Source organism: Oncorhynchus keta, chromosome 16 (assembly GCF_023373465.1).
Source record: "Oncorhynchus keta strain PuntledgeMale-10-30-2019 chromosome 16, Oket_V2, whole genome shotgun sequence".
Taxonomy (NCBI): Eukaryota; Metazoa; Chordata; class Actinopteri; order Salmoniformes; family Salmonidae; genus Oncorhynchus; species Oncorhynchus keta.
Window position 1 is genome coordinate 9,206,695 of NC_068436.1, and position 20,249 is coordinate 9,226,943.

The following is a 20,249-nucleotide window of genomic DNA, read 5'->3' on the forward strand; positions in this document are numbered from 1 at the left end:
TCAAGTACAGGGTTACATTCGTTCATGTTTATTATTTCACCCGTCATCACAAGACCTGGAGCCTTCAGGCCATTTACTGCAAACAGCTTGAGGCCAAGGACTGTTTGTAAAGACCCATACCATAGATGATAGGTAAGAAAAAACCCAGAGTTCACAAGCTTAACAGTTGACATACATCAGTATAATATAGCCAAGTGTCTGAGTAAGTCAATTATTGAGTGGCAATGTTTGCTACAGCCATATAACAGATATGAGAGATGATAGAGGGGAGGATGAAAGATATCTGATTAAGGAGAACTCCTACCTACTACCCAGTGCCATGGGAGGGCAATAGGGGAAAGGGACACAGTAAGGGGTTGTTTTTGGACCTCTTCCCCAATGAAAGCATGACCTCAGGGTCATCTCACTTGACTTGTTAAAAAGGTGTTATAAAAGTGTTTTATGAATAGAACATAAGAAAAAGCATTCAGAGGGGAAATAGTGTTACTCTTCAATAACACGACAGTGTTGTGGCTATGCCAGCACACCAAACAACAAGTCTGTATCATGTGAGAATGTGATCATATCCAGATGCTCAACTGAGAGACCTGTTTTTTTATTTTGATAGAGTTCCCAGACATCCCTCGTGTACATCTCAAGCTACGATTTCTCCCTATTGTGGACATTCCTATGTCTGATAAGGCTACTTAGGAAGGAGAAGCTCTTGTAACATAGTTTGCACTTGAAGCTGTCCTTGGTGTGAACGGTCTGGTGCTGCTTCACATATTTCGCCTTAGCGAATCGCTTCCCACACGTAGGGCAGGCGTATGGCTTGTCGGCGTCAGTCCCAATGCTTGGGCTCCCACGTTTTGACCCAATGACACCAGAGAGCCCTTCATGACATGGAGCCATTGTTTGGGTGTTGTCGGGATTGTGTGCTGTGTTATAGGCTAGGTACCTGTTGTGGTGACTGCCCATACTGACCCTGTCTGTATTCGTAGGGTAACAATTAAGCAGCTGTGGAAGGCTAGACCCAGGGGGGTCTCCCACCACTCTCTGTGAAGGCTGATGCCCAGGCTGACCTGCTCTGTTCATATTATAGGAACAGGAGGGTCTATCTCTATCAGCCCCAGGCCCTGCTCCATCCCTGCACTGAGACTGTGAAGAGAAGGGTCTGGGCTGCGGACTGGATCCCTGACTGGAGCCTCTGTCTCTCTGATGAACACCAGGACTGAGGTTGTTCAGTCCACCTGTCCACTGGTTTTGTTTTGTCTGGTGGTGGAGTCTCTGTCCCTCGTGGTTGGGTCCTGGTTCAGACTCGGGAAGGAAGAGCAACGGCTCCTGATCCAGGGTTCTGATCCGGGGCCAGGGTTTGTGACCAGCCGCCTCAAGGGTCCGGTCTCTCCCGCCAGGAACACCAGTTATCAGCAGGTCCTCATGGACTGCAGACTGTAAACACATTGTACAGAAGATAATATACAGGTTTATAGATGTCATTCTTTGCTGTACAAACAGAAACATGACATTATCAAATGTTAGCCATAGTCAAGCCCACCTCTAACACTGTGATTCAAGTACCCCAAAATATGGAGCCATTGGAGTTTATTATAAATAATGTCCATATGTGTTGGTTCGACTGTGACAAGGGAAACTCAGTCCCTGAAATGATAAAAAAATAACCAAGTCAGTCAGCACAGAGTCAATGTTGTATTTAATTTCAACAAGATACACTCACATAACGTGAAGTACAGTACTTTTATTACACAAAATGATATGTGACAAGTAGAATAACTTCTCACTATGGTAACTAGAATTTTTGGGAAAAGGTTCAACATTACATTACACACAACTTCACTACTTTATGTCAAGTAAACATGAATGAAGGCACTCATTATAAAACACCAGATCAAACAGGACAAGGTTGTCACTCATCAATGAAGCATTTTTAGACACCATCACCATATCATCAACTCTCTCATCATACTCATGATTTCCTCAGTCCACCTCCTCCAGTTCCACACTACATATAAAAACAATATAATTAACTACATTACATGTCACTATACTCAATACAAATGAACTACAAACAAACAAACTTGTACTACATTATATGTCACTATCCTCTATACATGGGCCATGTGCATTTTCTGCTGGTGTATCCTGAGGTAGCTCCTCTCTAAGAACCTCTTCCCGCAGTGTGTACAGGCGAATGGCCTCTCTCCCGTGTGGACCTTCAGGTGCACCTTCAGCTGGTGCTGGCGGGAGAATCTCTTCTCACACTGGGGGCAGCTGTAGGGTTTCTCCCCTGTATGGACTCTCTGGTGCCTATTCAGGCTGGACGATTGAGAAAAACTGGCCCGGCACAGGTGGCAGCCGAACGGTTTCTCCCCCGTGTGCATCCTCTGGTGGATCTCCACCTGTTTGGGGAAACTGAAGGCTTTCCTACAGAACGAACACTGGAAGCGCTTCTCTTTGGCGCTGCCACCTTTACTGATTCTGTCTCTACTACGGTCATTTGTCAATGGTCTTGTGTAGCCATTTAATGTTGAGGCACCGGCATTGTCTGAGGTCTGGTTTAACATCAGAGGAGTGTGAGGAGAATGAAGGCCAGGGAGTGTCTGTGTTGTTGCAGGGTCCACGTTCCAGTTGATAGATCCTATAGAAGACAGGCTGAAGGCAGCATCTGTTAGGGCCTGAGGCGCCATCAGTCTCTCTGAATCACAACTATAGGAGCAGGACGGAGCATCGCTAGCCGAGTCTGTGTCTGTTCTCATATGGACACCTCCCTGTCCCTGCAGACCAAATCTACGCCTCGTCCTGGTTTCATCCAGGCTGTTGTCATGGAGACTAAGTTTGGATGTTGTTTTGTGTTCAACTGTCTGTTTCTGGTTGTGGTTAACAGTGTTGTTCACCAGCCCAGAGTTGAGGACGCTGTCCCATCCACTGACCTCCACTATGTCTCCTCTGGTCCTGCCCTGCTCATTGATGTTGTCCCCTGGGCCCTTGGCTGCAGCAGTCTGGGTATCCAAGATGGCCACCCAGTCTCCTCTGTTATCCTCTAGCCAACCACCTTCAGGAAAAGGTTACAAAATACTTTACAAACATGCAGAGAACTCTACATATGGAGTTTGAGTCAATTAAATCATCAAGTTTATACATTATGTTTGTTATAAACATACACTGAGTATACAAAACATTAAGAACACCTCTTTTCATGACAGTTTTTAACTGGTCAGTCTATGATCCCTGATTGATCCACTTCAATCATTGTAAATAAGGGTTTTTAAGCCTTGAGACATGGATTGTGTGTGTGTGCCATTCAGAGGGTGAATGGGCAAGACAGAAGATGTAAGTGCCTTTCAACGGTTTGTGTCAAACTGCAACGCTGCTGTTTTTTTTCCTTCACCCTCAACAGTTTCCTGTGTGTATCAACAATGGTCCACCACCCAAAGGACATCCAGCCAACTTGACACAACTGTGGGATGCATTGGAGTCAACATGGGACAGCATCCCTGTGGAACGATTGACACCTTGTCGAGTCCATACCCTGATGAATTGAGGCAGTTCTGAGGGTAAAAGTGTGGGGAGGTGCAACTCAATATTAGGAAGGTGTTCCTAATGTTTGATATACTCAGTTTTATGTAGATACATCACTATTCCCATTGAAGTATATCTATTATGTTCTGTATATGTGTGTCTCCCTTACCTTGCTCCCCCATCTTTAGTTCACTCAGCAGATCAATGCTCTCTGGTCCGTCTTCTATCGTCTCCTCTTTGACCAGCAGCAGATCAGGCTTCCCATCCTCCATGTCTACTGACTGTAAGAGATACAGAGTGAGAGGATGTTGGATCAAGAAATCTGATATGAGCACCCTGCTATGGAGCATCTTCTAATTCGGCAATGAGGGATTGCTATGCAAACATGTTTGGAGATTTGCTTACTTGACACTCTTTAAAAGGATAGTTTGGGATTTTGGGAATGAAGCCCTTATCTACTTTCCCAGAGTCAGATGAACTGGTGTATACCATTATTATGCCTCAGTCCAGTATGCAGGCAGTTTGAGGTAATTTGCAGAGCCAATGTTAACTAGCTTAGCGCAAAGAATGGAAGTCTTTGGGTACACCTAGCATGCCAGCTGTACCCAAATACTTCCAGTGTTTACGCTGAGCTAGTTAGCACTGGCTTGCAAAATTACCTTTAACTTCCTACATACAGAGACGTAAAAATGGTTTCCATGACTTCATTGGTCTCTAGGGAAGTAGATAAAGAGCTTAATTAGCAAAATCCCAAACAAACCCTTTTAATGGTTTGATCATTCAGAGTCATGGTCCCAGACTTAAAGGTTCAATGCAGCCGTTTTTATCTCAATATAATTACACTGCTCAAAAAAATAAAGGGAATACTAAAATAACACATCTTATATCTGAATGAATTAAATATTTAAATACTTTTTTCTTTACATACTTGAATGTGCTGACAACGAAATCACAAAAATGATCAATGGAAATCAAATTTATCAACCCATGGAGGTCTGGATTTGGAGTCACATACAAGATTAAAGTGGAAAACCACACTACAGGCTGATCCAACTTTGATTTAATGTCCTTAAAACAAGTCAAAATGAGGCTCAGTAGTGTGTGTGGCCTCCACGTGCCTGTATGACCTCCCTACAACGCCTGGGCATGTTCCTGATGAGGTGGCGGATGGTCTCCTGAGGGATCTCCCAGACCTGGACTAAAGCATCCGCCAACTCCTGGACAGTCTGTGGTGCAACGTGGCGTTGGTGGATGGAGCGAGACATGTCCCAGATGTGCTCAATTGGATTCAGGTCTGGGGAACAGGTGGGCCAGTCCATAGCATCAATGCCTTCCTCTTGCAGGAACTGCTGACACACTCCAGCCACATGAGGTCTAGCATGGTCTTGCATTAGGAGGAACCCAGGGCCAACCGCACCAGCATATGGTCTCACAAGGGGTCTGGGGATCTCGTCTCGGTACCTAATGGCAGTCAGGATACTTCTGGCGAGCACATGGAGGGCTGTGCGGCCCCCCAAAGAAATGCAACCCCACACCATGACTGACCCACCGCCAAACCGGTCTTGCTGGAGGATGTTGCAGGCAGCAGAACGTTCTCCACGGCGTCTCCAGACTGTCACGTCTGTCACATGTGCTCAGTGTGAACCTGCTTTCATCTGTGAAGAGCACAGGGCGCCAGTGGCGAATTTGCCAATCTTGGTGTTCTCTGGCAAATGCCAAACGTCCTGCACGGTGTTGGGCTGTAAGCACAACCCCCACCTGTGGACGTCGGGCCCTCATACCACCCTCATGGAGTCTGTTTCTGACCGTTTGAGCAGACACATGCACATTTGTGGCCTGCTGGAGGTCATTTTGCAGGGCTCTGGCAGTGCTCCTCCTGCTCCTCCTTGCACAAAGGTGGAGGTAGCGGTCCTGCTGCTGGGTTGTTGCCCTCCTACGGCCTCCTCCACGTCTCCTGATGTACTGGCTTGTCTCCTGGTAGCGCCTCCATGCTCTGGACACTACGCTGACAGACACAGCAAACCTTCTTGCCACAGCTCGCATTGATGCGCCATCCTGGATGAGCTGCACTACCTAAGCCACTTGTGTAGGTTGTAGACTCCGTCTCATGCTACCACTAGAGCGAAAGCACCGCCAGCATTCAAAATGGACCAAAACATCAGCCAGGAAGCATAGGAACTGAGAAGTGGTCTGTGGTTATCACCTGTAGAACCACTCCTTTATTGGGGTGTCTTGCTAATTGCCTATAATTTCCACCTGTTGTCTATTCCATTTGCACAACAGCATGTGAAATTTATTGTCAATCAGGGTTGCTTCCTAAGTGGACAGTTTGATTTCACAGAAGTGTGATTGACTTGGGGTTACATTGTGTTGTTTAAGTGTTCCCTTTATTTTTTTGAGCAGTGTATTTCTGGGTAACAATTAAGTACCTTACTGTGATTGTTTTCAAAAAATAGCTTCTTAGCAAAGAGCAATTTCTCAAGCAATAATTTAGCTAGGACTGTATGGGAGTGGTCTGAGTGGGGAGGGGACAACTGAAAACTAGCTATTTTTGGTCTATTAAAAGGATACTTAAGTATTTTGGAATTTCTTAACCAGAGTCAGACAAACTCATGGATACCATTTATGTGTCTCTGCGTGCAATTTGAAGGTAGCATATCATTAGTTTAGAGCAATTGCTGGTAATCTATGGGTATCAGCTAGCCAGCTCCTCTCAAAAGCAGGGAAATAGACCTAACTTCTCCATAGCGGGGTGGTTGGTAATTTGTCTTGCATAGTAATCAATATTTATACATTTGTTAAAATTACTGATAATTGTAAGAAATTAGATTCTATCAACTTCCTGATTTACGGACTACTTTGGGTTCTGCCTGCTCTCTCTTCCTTTGAGACTTGATGTGGTTTTGTAAACAAAACTCCTGGGAGGCAGCCAGCTGTTGCGTACTCTAGTAGCTAAAGTAGCTAGCTTGCTAATTGGCAAATCATCATAATTTGATCAATGATGTCGGACTTGGAGGTAGAAGACAATTTTTATTCAGAGACTTGTTTATTTGAGCCATAATTTACTGGGGAAGAACATGCGCAGTTGGACAATTAGTGAGCACAGAGGGAGGCTGAATCAGCAGAGCTAGTAGACCAGGTGTTCTGAAACATTTTCACTCAGGGGTCCGCATTCCAGCATTGGGGAACATCCCCTGTACGCGTCACATCTATTTCTATAGGCACAAACACTGTTCACACCACTCTTGGAGAGAATTGTGTAGAATTGCTACAAAATTTGCTTTAAAACTGAAACATTTTCTTTGCACCCCATGACAAAATGTGTAGAATTGCAGGAAATAAGCTTGAAACCTAAATCTCTATACTTTATTTTCTTTGCATTTCATATGAATTCATCACCAAAAATAAATAAACTATACTGTTGCATATATGGGAGGGCTGAAACAAGTAAATAGGTAATTGATATTTTTTATAACCTTTATTTACTAGGCAAGTCAGTTAAGAACAAATTCTTATTTTCAATGACGGGGTTGAACTGCCTGTTCAGGGGCAGAACGACAGATTTGTACCTTGTCAGCTTGGGGATTTGAACTCGCAACCTTTCAGTTACTAGTCCAACGCTCTAACCACTAGGCTACCCTGCCGCCCCATATGAATAATGATACAATTGCAGTCACAACTTCCTGATTTACGGACTGTTGAAAGAAATATCAACAGTTCCTCATTGTTTACATGATTTGTATGAATTATATTTTATTGATTGGTATGATGTTTTGGTATCAATACACGTTTGGTGTCAATTACAAATGACATACATTTCTCTGTTTTTGTTCACTCTAAGGCAGTGGCTTCAAAGCCCAGTATCATCTGATTTACATCTCCAATATTTGCTGTCAGTTGTCATTTATGCCCTGTTCATTTTACATGGCGTTCAGTTGATTATATTATGCTAAACTATGTGTTTTAGAATGTCTTTGCGTTCAGTGTTGACAGTGTTGACACCTTTTCCCATTACATTTCTTGTATTTAATAATCTTCACCCCATTTTTCCCTTAAAAGGATGGTGTAGTCCCCTTGTTTTTTTATTTAAGAATTATTTTTACACCCTGGATGCCAGGTTGTTTTTGGACATCCCTTATGAAACTTTGCAATTCATTCAAATTATGTTTCAATGTAATCGTTTTCTCTGTCGGCTTGACTGCCTGTGCTCAGCATATGTGGGAACTCCTTCAAGACTGTTGGAAAAGCATTCCTCATGAAGCTGGTTGAGAGAATGCCAAGAGTGTGCAAAGCTGTCACCAAGGAGAAGGGTTGCTACTTTGAAGGCAACTCTGGGTCTTCCTTTCCTGTGGCGGTCCTCATGACAGCCAGTTTCATTATAGCGCTTGATGGTTTTTACAACTGCACTTGAAGAAACTTTCAAAGTTCTTGACATTTTCCAGATTGATTGACTGTCATTTCTCTTTTCTGTGCTGTTCTTGCCATAATATGGACTTGGTCTTTTACCAAATAGGGTCATCTTCTGTATACCACCCCAACCTTGTCACAAACGCATTAAGAAAATAAATTCCACAAATGAACTTAACAAGGCATACCTGTTCAATGAAATGAAACCTCATGAAGCTGGTTGAGAGAATGCCAAGAGTGGGCAAAGCTGTCATCAAGGCAAAGGTTGGCAACTTTGAAGAATCTCAAATATAAAATACATTTTGATTTGTTTAAAACCTTTTTTGGTTACTACATGATTCCAAATGTGTTATTTCATAGTTTTGATGTCTTCACTATTATTCTACAATGTAGAAAATAGTTTTCAAAAACCAAAAAAAACAACCCTGGAATGAGTAGGTGTGTCCAAACTTTTGACTGATCATTTAATTGATCTTCTTAAAGAAGGATTGTGGTAGATTGAGAGGCAGCGTGCTTAGTTTGCATTATTTCAATTCTTGCTCAGAACATCAAAAAGAGGGAGGACCATCTCATAAAGGCTGCTTTCAAGGAATTCAAAATAGCTTCCAAGTTCTTTTCAAGCATGAACTTATTATTTGATGATGGGAAAATACCAAGATAATTCAGACCTTATGGTCCCCAAACTAAATTGAAATCTGAAATGTGGTCTTCAGTGCATCGATAATTTATCGGAGTACCTCTGACTTTTTCAATTTTTTTTCTGAAGCCAGTAATCTCTGTATATTCATTGACCAAATTGAGATGCCCCGTAATTGATGTTTCAGGATTCCTTTCTTTTTGTTTTTTTGTTGTTGAATTTTACCCCCTTTTTCTCCCCAATTTCGTGGTATCCAATTGTTAGTAGCTACTTACTATCTTGTCTCATCGCTACAACTCCCGTACGGGCTTGGGAGAGACGAGGGTTGAAAGTCATGCATCCTCCAATACATTTTTGGCAAAACCAACTACTTCTCAGAGTTCAGTGTGTCAAATCGTAGGGCCTGTTGTCCGGACCTCTAGCAGTCTCTATGGGGGTGTCACTGGGTTCACTTCTCGGGCCGACTCTCTTCTCTGTATATATCAATGATGTCGCTCTAGCTGCTGGCGATTCTCTGATCCACCTCTACTTGGACGACACCATTCTGTATACATCTGGCCCTTCTTTGGACACTGTGCTAACAAACCTCCAAACGAGCTTCAACGCCATACAACACTCCTTCCAACTGCTTTTAAATGCTATAAAAACTAAGTGCATGCTCTTCAACCGATTGCTGCCCGCATCCTCCCGCCTGACTAGCAGCACTACTCTGGACGGTTCTGACTTAGAATATGTAGATAACTACAAATACCTAGGTGTCTGGTTAGACTGTAAACTCTCCTTCCAGACTCATATTAAACATCTCCAATCCAAAATTAAATCTAGAATTGGCTTCCTATTTCGCCAAAAAACATCCTTCACTCATGCTGCCAAACATGACTATCCTACCGATCCTTGACTTCGGCGATGTCATTTACAAAATAGCCCTCAACACTCTACTCAGAAAACTGGATGCAGTCTATCACAGTGCCATCCGTTTTATCACCAAAGCCCCATATACTACCCACCACTCCGATCTGTATGCTCTCGTTGGCTGGCCCTCACTACATATCTGTCGCCAAACCCACTGGCTCCAGGTCAACTATAAGTATTTGCTAGGTATTGCCCCGCCTTATCTCAGCTCACTGGTCACCATAGCAACACTCACCCGTAGCACGCGCTCCAGCAGGTACATTGCACTGGTCATCCCCAAAGTCAACACTTACTTTGGCCACCTTTCCTTACAGTTCTCTGCTGCCAATGACTGGAACGAATCTCCCTCTCCAACTTTAAACATCAGCTGTCTGAGCAACTTACTGATCACTGTACCTGTACATAGCCAATCTGTAAATAGCACACCCGACTACCTCATCCCCATATTATTACTTACCCTCTTGCTCTTTTGCACCCCAGTATCTCTACTTGCACATCATCATTTGCACCCCAGTATCTCAACTTGCACATCATCATCATCTGCACATCAATCACTCCAGTATTAATGCTAAATTGTAATTATTTTTGCCTCTAGGGTCTATTTATTGCCTACCTCCATACTCTTCTACATTTGCACACACTGTACATCGATTTTTTTAAAAAATAATTATTTTATTTTGTGTTAAACTTGTTCTCAACTGGCCTACCTGGTTAAATACAGGTGAAATTAAACAAATTAAAAAGAGAAAAGGCCTGAAAATGTGTTTTTCACAGTAAGAGATGAGATGCTATATTTATTGAATAAATTATTTTTCCAAGCTATGGAGGCACTACTAGAAGCGCACAGGCGTTCTACCAATTCAGCACAAATATAAAAAAATCTAATCATGGATCAAACTTAGCAGTATTTCCCTGCTGACAGAAATTCCAATCTAATAGAGAATTCAGGGAGGCAATTATGACTTGGCATAATGACATAAGAATAATCATTAGCTCAATACACCAGTGTATTGGTATTAGTGTTATATCAGCGTAATCGCTCTAACCGTAATATTTGTGAAGTAATTTGAGTATGTAGTATGCTTAATGTATATCTTAAGACCACTTGTTAAAAAACATCGTACAAATTTAAAACAGAAAAGTGGTGTGTACATATGTATTCACCCCCTTTGCTATGAAGCCCCTAAATAAGATCTGGTGCAAACAATTACCTTTAGAAGTCACATAATTAGTTAAATAAAGTCCACCTGTGTGCAATCTAAGTGTCACATGATCTCGCACCTGTTCTGAAAGCCCCCAGAGTCTGCAACACCACTAAGCAAGGGGCACCACCAAGCAAGCGGCACCATGAAGACCAAGGAGCTTTCCAAACAGATCAGGGACAAAGTTGTGGAGAAGTACAGATCAGGGTTGGGTTATAAAAAAATATCAGAAACTTTGAACATCCCAAGGAGCACCATTAAATCCATTATTAAAACATGGAAAGAATATGGCACCACAATAAACTTGCCAAGAGAGGGCCGCCCACCAAAACTCACGGACCAGGCAAGGAGGGCATTAATCAGAGAGGCAACAATGAGACCAAAGATAACCCTGAAAGAGCTCCACAGCGAAGATTGGAGTATCTGTCCATAGGACCACTTTAAGCCATAAACTCCACAGAGCTGGGCTTTATGGAAGAGTGGCCAGAAAAAACCCCATTGCTTAAAGAAACAAATAAGCAAACACTTTTGGTGTTTGCCAAAAGGCATGTGGGAGACTCCCCAAACATATTGAAGAAGGTACTCTGGTCAGATAATACTAAAATTGAGCTTTTTGGCAATCAAGGAAAACACTATATCTGGCACAAACCCAACACTTCTCATCACCCCGAGAACACCATCACCCACTGCGAGGCATGGTGGTGGCAGCATCATGCTGTGGGGATGTTTTTCAATGGCAGGGACTGGGAAACTGGTCAGAATTGAAGGAATGACGGATGGCGTTAAATACAGGGAAATTCTTGAGGGAAACCTGTTTCGGTCCTCCAGAGATTTGAGACTGGGACGGAGGTTCACATTCCAGCAGGACAATGACCATAAGCATACTGCTAAAGGAACACTTGAGTGGTTTAAGGGGAAACATTTAAATGTCTTGGAATGGCCTAGTCAAAGCCCAGACCTCAGTCAAATTGAGAATCTGTGGTATGACTTAAAGATTGCTGTACACCGGCGGAACCCATCCAACTTGAAGGAGCTGGAGCAGCTTTGCTTTCAAGAATGGGCAAAGATCAGAGTGGCTAAATGTGCCAAGCTTATAGAGACATACCCCAAGAGACTTGCTGTAATTACTGCAAAAGGTTGCCCTACAAAGTATTGACTCTGGTGGGGTGAATAGTTAGGCAAGCTCAAGTTTCACTGTTTGACCAGAAAAAATATTGGTAGGCATGTTGTGTAAATCAAAATATACCCCCCCCCCCTCCCAAAATCAAATAGAACTCCAGGTTGTAAGGCAATAAAATAGTAAAAATGCCAAGGGGAATGAACACTTTCGCAAGCCACTTTAGTCATTGTGCGTTCTCCATGGACATTGTTAAATGGGGTACTTGGTAAATTCGCTTTGTCTATTGCCTGTTGAATATGGCTGGTGACAGTAAACATTAGGGAAAATAACGTAAATTAAATTGCCAGCTTCACAGTTATTCAAAACGTTGGTGACTAACTTGGTAAAAAAGCCTAACCAGCTTTGCCAGGTGAGTAAAATGGAGAGTAATGTATTTTCTTGTTTGTGTCTGCAACTTTAGCCAGTTAGCTTGGATGATTGACTGCATTGTGAGGCAAGAAAAGTATTATGCATTATGAATCAGAGAGCTTGGATCAACCCTGCCCCTTTAGCATATTTTGGGGTTGAATAATCCTTGTGAGAATCAAGGACAGTGGATATTAGCTGACATTAAAATTGGCAGTATATACAATACTGGCGTAAAAAGATGAAGAAACTCTTACACCAAACATCACCACATTGGTAAACTATGTGGTAGAGATGGGTCACAAGGCATTATATGGTAAAGTATAACCAGCGAAACAAGAGAACATATTTGGGGGTTTAGAGAACAACCTTTGAGTTTAAGGAAACAGAGTTGTAGACTAGTGAAGGTAACAAAGGTAAGTAAAGTCAATTGGATAGTAAGAATTTCGAATTTGAATTGTTTGGACTGATTAAGAATTGGCTGTTGTATTTTATACATTTGGTGCATTATAGGTTCATCTTAAAATAGACGTTTAATAGGTAGCCAAGTGGTTAAGAGCGTTAAGCCAGTAAATCTGTCATTCTGCCACTGAGCAAGGCAAGTTAACCCACTGTTCCCCGGGTGCCGAAGACGTGGATGTCGATTAAGGCAGCCCCCGCACCTCTCTGACTCAGAGGAGTTGGGTTAAATACAGAAGACACATTTCAGTTGAAGGTATTCAGTTGTACAACTGACTAGTTATCCCCCTTTCCTAAGTGTGAAGCAGAAAGGGAATATCCAGCAGAGGTTTGCATTAAAAATATAGAGTAGTATTGTTAGGGTATACTACGTGGAAACATTTGATTCTTTTAGTAAGGAGGGAATAATCATGGTTAGGTTTCTTTTATTTTCTAAACCTTACGATGGGTGACAGTATGTGAATGGTAATATGTTATGTGAGTTTTTTGATAGCACTCCAATGATGCAATATTTTAGTCATTTGAAAAGCTGAGGTTTAAATACAAGGTTAAATGATGAGTAGAGGGTTTGAGCCTTGAGTGTAAAAAGATAAGAGCTGCGGTTGAAAGCGAGCAGGCAGTGGGACATTTGAAGTATAGGTATGAGAAACATTCTTTGATTATTGTTGCTTGGTTTTGTAGTTTAGGTAACACCAGTAAAATGAAGTAGGAAGGTAATGTCATTTAAAATTATAATCCGTTTCCATTACGTGGAAGTGTCCATTAATTAAAGTAAGTATTGATTGTTAAGGTGATGCGACAGCACCAACTTTTTGAAGATTCTACATTTGTTAAACAACAGGATTATATTTATACCAAATTAATGCAACAGGTTGCAATGTTTAGATTACCGGAAAGGGGTTATTGGTCTGTTTATTTTAGACGCTATCGATTCCACTTAATAAAAACACTGTATTAGGGCTCCCGAGTGGCGCAGCAGTCTAAAGCACTGCATCTCAGAGTGATTCAGCCTGGTTCAAATCCAGGCTGAATCACATCTGGCCGTGATTGAGAGTCCCATTGGGCGGCACACAATTGGCCCAGCATCATCCGGGTTTGGCCAGGGTAGGCAGTCATTGTAAATAAGAATTTGTTCTTAACTGACTTGCCTAGTTAAAAAAAGGTTAACATAAACAATCTTAAGACAAAACAGCTATTACATATGCCGTTGGACATTGGTCTGGTAACAATACCAGGATAATTTTACATGGTTATGGAAAAGAGAGACCAGTCATATAATACGATATGGGAGTGAATTGTTAGACTTGGTGGCGAGATACACGTTTCCGTGTCTAAGGGTAGCGCATGCTAAATTAAGCGCAATGGGGTACATTAAAACAAACTATTCATGATTTGAGGGAGTAAAATGGGCTTATTATAATCATGTTTTGTTTGTAGTTAAAACCATTGGGGTTGCTAAAGACATTGACACTTTCTCTTCCAGGAGAATGGGGGTAGTCATTGTCTCTCACTTTGAAATGTTTCCTGAGGCTATGGCCTTGGGAGAGCAGTTAGTGAAATTCGGCAGTTTTATAGGTATCCGGATTCGGCGGTAAAGAGGCGCTACCAAATTAAATAAGGCCTGGACATTTTTTTTGGTTTTTGCCACATGGTTTGCAGGCATATTTCTATTTTCTTGAATCAAGTTATGGGTACAATTTCTTTCTTCATGGAGTTATTATGGGTAGTGATTCTAATTCGGTTTTACTTTTTTAACCAGTAGTGTTGTTTTTACACAGTCACTATGTGAATCATGTGTCAAAATGGGGGAATTACCAATCTTTTGAGGTTTTTGGATTGAAGTCTACACACCTTGAATGATATGTAGAAGGTATATGATTAGAAGGAGTGTATTGTTGCGTTGTTTGTTTGTTTGTTTTGTTTCTATACAAATCTCTCCAGATTGGGTCTGCTGGATGATGGAGATTACTCCTTAAGGATTAATTTCCTGATCCTATGACTCTGCGATGAGGTTGACAGTGTGATAAGGGGAGTATAAACATGATGTCGCCGGAGGGTAGGGCTGCAGTCTTATCGGCTCTTGACCAACCATGCTATTTTGCTTGTTTTTTCACATTGTTCATAATTGTTTTGTTTTTTTTACATAATTTTGCTGCTACCATCTCTTATGACCGAAAAGAGCTTCTGGACATCAGAACTGGGATTACTCACCTCAAATTGGACGAGGAGTTCTTCTTCAACGAGTTGGACGCAAAGGATATATTAAGGACATCCGACCAGGCCCAGATCCCCGTAATTCGCTGGAAAAGGAAACGTAGGTTTCGCGGAAATAGATCAGGCTGCCTTGTGAGGATCAGGCGACGAGTGGCTAATCTGCCCTTTCCTTCCGTTCTGCTAGCTAACGTTCGCTGGAAAATAAATGGGACGAACTGAAAGCACGTATATCCTACCAACTGAACATAAAAAATATATTATGTTTCACCGAGTCGTGGCAGAACGGCATTAAGAACATATAGCTGGCGGGTTATACACTATCAGCAGAACAGAACAGTAGCCTCTGGTAAGACACGGGGCGGGCGGGGGCCTATGCATATTTGTAGACAATAGCTGGTGCACGATATCTAAGGAAGTCTCATGGTTTTGCTCGTCTGAGGTTAAGCATCTCATAAGCTGTAGATCACACCATCTACCTAGAGAGTTTTAATCTGTATTTTTCGTAGCTGTCTACATACCGCCACAGAACGAAGCTGGCACTAAAACCGCACTCAATGAGCTGTATTCTGCCATAAGCAAACAGGAAAACGCTAATCCAGCGGCGGCGCTCCTAGTGGCCGGGGACTTTAATGCAGGGAAACTTAAATCAGTTTTACCTAATTTCTATCAGCATGTTAAATGTGCAACCAGAGGGAAAAAAACATTCTAGACCCCCTTTACTCCACACACAGAGACGTGTACAAAGCTCTCCCTCGCCCTCCATATGGGAAATCTGACCATAACTCTATCCTCCTGATTCCTGTTTACAAGCAAAAATTAAAGCAGGAAGCACCAATGACTCGGTCTATAAAAAAGTGGTCAGATGAAGCTAAACTACAGGACTGTTTTGTTAGCACAGACTGGAATGTGTTTTGGGATTCTTCAACATCAGGAGTACACCACATCAGTCACTGGTTTTATCAATAAGTGCATCGAGGATGTCGTCTCCACAGTGACCGTACGTACTAGAGTTCGACCGATTAATTGGAATGGCCGATTAATTAGGGCCGATTTCAAATTTTCATACCAATCAGAAATCGGTATTTTTGGGTGCCGATTTGCAGATTTTTAAAAATTGTTATTTTTACACCTTTATTTAATCTTTATGTAATTAGGCAAGTCAGGTTAGGTTCGCCTTCTTTACAAAACACATATTGCACTTTTACTTTCTTCTCCAACACTTTGTTTTTGCATTATTTAAACCAAATTGAACATATTTCATTATTTACTTGAGGCTAAATTGAATTTGTTAATGTATTATATTAAGTTAAAATAAGTGTTCATTCAGTATTGTTGTAATTGTCATTATTACAAATACATAAACAATAAAAAAATTGGCCGATTAATTGGTATTGGCTTTTTTGGTCCTCCAATAATCGGTATCGGCGTTGAAAAATCATAATCGGCCGACCTCTAGTAAGTTACATACCCCAACCAGAAGCCATGGATTACAGGCAACATTCACACTGAGCAAAAACGGGTAGAGCTGCCGCTTTCAAGGAGCAGGACTCTAACCCGGAAGCTTAAAAGAAATCCCGCAATGCCCTCCGACGAACCATCAAACAGGCAAAGCGTCAATACAGGACTGAGATTGAATCGTACTACACCGGCTTCGACGCTTGTCGGATGTGGCAGGGCTTGCAAACTATTACAGACTACAAAGGGAAGCACAGCCGAGAGCTGCCCAGTGACACAAGCCTGCCAGAGGAGCTAAATAACTTCTTTGCTCGCTTCGAGGCAAGTAACACTGAAACATGCATGAGGGCATCAGCTGTTCCGGACGACTGCGTGGTCACGTTCTCCGCAGCCGACGTGAGTAAGACCTTTAAACAGGTCAACATACACAAGGCCACTGGGGCAGACGGATTACCAGGACGTATACTCCGAGCATGCGCTGACCAACTGGCAAGTGTCTTCACTGACATTTTCAAACTCTCCCTGTCTGAGTATGTAATACCAACATGTTTCAAGCAGACCACCATAGTCCCTGTGCCCAAGAACACTAAGGTAACCTGCCTAAATGACTACCGATCCGTAGCACTCACATCTGTAGCCATGAAATGCTTTGAAAGGCTGGTCATGGCTCACATCATCACTATTATCCCAGAAACCCTAGACCCACTCCAATTTGCATGCTGCACCAACAGATCCACAGATGATGCAATCGCTATTGCACTCCACACTGCCCTTTCCCACCTGGACAAAAGGAACACCTATGTGAGAATGCTATTCATTGACTACATCTCAGTGTTCAACACCATAGTGCCCTCAAAGCTCATCACTAAGCTAAGGACTCTGGGACTAAACACCTCCCTCTGCAACTGGATCCTGGACTTCTTGACTTCCGCTCCCAGGTGGTAAGGGTAGGTAACAATACATCTGCCACGCTGATCCTCAACATGGGGTCCCCTCAGGGGTGAGGGCTCAGTCCCCTCCTGTACTCCCTGTTCACTCATGACTGCACTGCATGGCCAGCACGCCCCCATTCTCATCGACGGGGCTGTAGTGGAGCAGGTTGAGAGCTTCAAGTTCCTTGGCATCCACATCAACAACAAACTAATATGGTCCAAGCACACCAAGACAGTCATGAAGAGGGCACGACAAAATGTATTCCCCCTCAGGAGACTGAAAAGATTTGACATGGGTCCTCAGATCCTCAAAAGGTTTAACAGCTGCACCATTGAGAGCATCCTAACGGGTTGCATCACTGCTTGGTATGGCAACTGCTCGGCCTCCGACCGCAAGGCACTACAGTACATCACCTTCCTGCCATCCAGGACCTCTATACCAGGCGGTGTCAGAGGAAGGCTCTAAAAATTGTCAGACTCCAGCCACCCTAGTCATAGGCTGTTCTCTCTGCTACCGCATGGCAAGCGGTACCGGAGTGCAAAGTCTAGGTCCAAGCGGCTTCTAAACAGCTTCTACCCCCAAGCCATAAGACTCCTGAACAGCTAATCAAATGGCTACCCAGACTATTTGCATTGCCCCCACCCTCTTCTACGCTGATGCTACTCTGTTATTATCTATGCATGGTCACTTTTATAACTCTACCTACATGTACTTAATTACCTCAATTACCTCGACACCAGTGCCCCCCGCACAATGACACATTGTACCGGTACCCCTTGTATATAGCCCCGCTATTGTTATTTACTGCTGCTCTTTAATTATTTGTTTTTCTTATCTCTTATTATTTTCTTAACTTAATTGTTGGTTAAGGGCTTGTAAGTAAGCATTTCACTTCAAGGTTGTTGTATTCGGCACATGTGACAAATAAAGTTGGATTCGAATTTTAAAACAATTTGGGAAAAAAATTCAACAGAATGTGATGTTATTATCTTTGACATTTGTTTTAGAAAGTTGTATTAAGAATACTGGTCCGAAGTAACAATTTACTTCGGACCATTGACTAGTCAATTTACAATTGACTAGTCAATGCTAGTCAATGCTTGTCTGGATTTCCTGAATCAGAGATGCACTGAACAGAATTGTTATTCTGATCTGCCCTTTCTCGATGTTATGGTGGAGATGGTATCCAGATGCATGAAAGGGATAATTTGAACAAATGGTGTGGATCTCAAAATCCCCTCTAACCGGCTGAAGAAATGGTGTTCACTATGGCCCTGTCCTGCACACTTCTATCGAGAGAACTGAGTCTGAGCCAGCAACCGGTGTACAGCATCCAGTTAAAGCTATCGACTGCCTTTTTTCTCATGCCTTCTCTCAGGAGTGCAAAAGAAGTCCACGTGGAGTAAGCATGAAGAGATTCATTCCAAAATGTTTCTCATATTGCTGGTATACTGGTTGGCAAATGGACAATACATAATAGGAGTTGTGGTGGGGCTCAGGTGAGACATTGAAATTGGGACATTTTCATAGGCCATCCACCTTGAACTGTGAAGCTATCTGAAGAAGAAAAATGAAGAAATGCCAGAAGATTGAGTGTCGGAAAAGGGAGGGGTTTGGTCAACTGTGCCTTTAATTGAATCAGACTTGTCTAAAATTGTTAATTGGGGTATCAGGTTGACCGAGGAGGTTTACACACTGCAAAATGTATAGTAATTTAGGCTAAGAATGCATTGAGATACTGATCTGTAATTATAACCCTGATGAGAGAGTTAATTATAAGTAGAATATATTGTATGTTAATATAAATGTACATTCTGCCAGTGTTGAAGTATGTTAAATTGAGGATTTTAATTTTGAGTGACAGTACCAATGTGAATCACTGAGCAATATCATTCAACATTTTTGTTGGATAATTAATTGGGTTTTAATAATGATTTGGAAGCTGAATGATTTTTTTAACTGACTGATTGATTTGAGTAAGTTGTAGTATGTTAATTGGGGGAATTAATGTATTATGGATTGATTGTTGTTATGCTAATGATGACATGGGTAAAGAAGTTGTGTACTATTTTGAGAATATTCTCAGCATGCCTTGGTGAATGGAGAGGTGAACTCTGTTAAGGAACTCTCCTTAAGCAAAAAGTTAAGAAATTAGATTCTTGAAAATAAAGTTCTTGGAAATATTCTTAATTCCAAGATAGCTAAACTCTTGTCTTAAACTCAAGGCATTGAGCGAAAAAGCTCATGAAAGCAATTGAACATGTTTAATTCACTCTCTAATTCATATTAAACCCAAGAACAGTTCAGTACAAAATATGCTAAAATGATTGCCATTGCTAGCTAAATATCTAGATAAAACGGTTGCCTAGCAACAAATATCTTAAGACGTTGAGGAATTGCACTAACTATCTTATGAATTAAGAACAAGAAGGGTCCCCCAAAAATTCTTAAGATAGTTTGTAAGTTTTTGCTTAAGATGTGTTTTGTGAATCTGGGCCCAGGTCCCCACCGGTCTATATATTCATTATGATCTAAAAGGCTAAACTGATCTTAGCTCAGCATTCCTACTCTAAAATGCTTTGTGGATACAGGCTCTGACCAAACACCATTCAGACAGTAGTTCACTCACCTCAGTGAGACTGTGTGTGGTCCTGTGCTGCTTAGCTGGTTCCTCTGTGGGTTCAGGGGGAGATGTAGTCTGGTTGTCCTCCATGACCATGGTCCCCTCAGGGTTCCCCAGACCCTCCTCACACCCCTCCTCCTTCACCAGCAGCACCTCTGGACCCTCCTCCTCCTGGAAGAGACAAGTGATACAGATTACACAGACATACACTCCCTCAGGTACGTACACAGATAAACACAATTTCAACATGGAGTGCTTACCCATCCCCACTATGTTTGAGTCCTATACTGTAGTTACAGAATGACTTAATTGTTTTTAATCCCATCATGGTGGACATAAATGTTGAGGGTACATATGATAAGCTAT

The 20,249-nt window shown here is 42.2% G+C and overlaps 1 protein-coding gene across 4 annotated transcripts in view; it reads right to left on the reverse strand.

Annotated features, from left to right (window-relative positions):
- Positions 1–20,249, reverse strand: part of LOC118395581 (neurotrophin receptor-interacting factor homolog) — a 23,551-nt gene continuing 3,302 nt past the window's right edge. For 2 of the 4 annotated variants that reach the window (XM_052465150.1, XM_035789425.2), the window contains exons 4-6: positions 19,890–20,054; positions 3,686–3,797; positions 1,674–3,049 (exon numbers count right to left, since the gene is read on the reverse strand). In XM_052465150.1, the coding sequence (XP_052321110.1) occupies positions 2,103–3,049; positions 3,686–3,797; positions 19,890–20,054 (1,224 nt within the window). In that variant the 3' untranslated portion in view covers positions 1,674–2,102. Of the gene's footprint in view, positions 1,429–1,673; positions 3,050–3,685; positions 3,798–19,889; positions 20,055–20,249 lie in introns of those variants that run through there. The other 2 variants (XM_052465151.1, XM_035789424.2) reach the window with 2 other exon arrangements.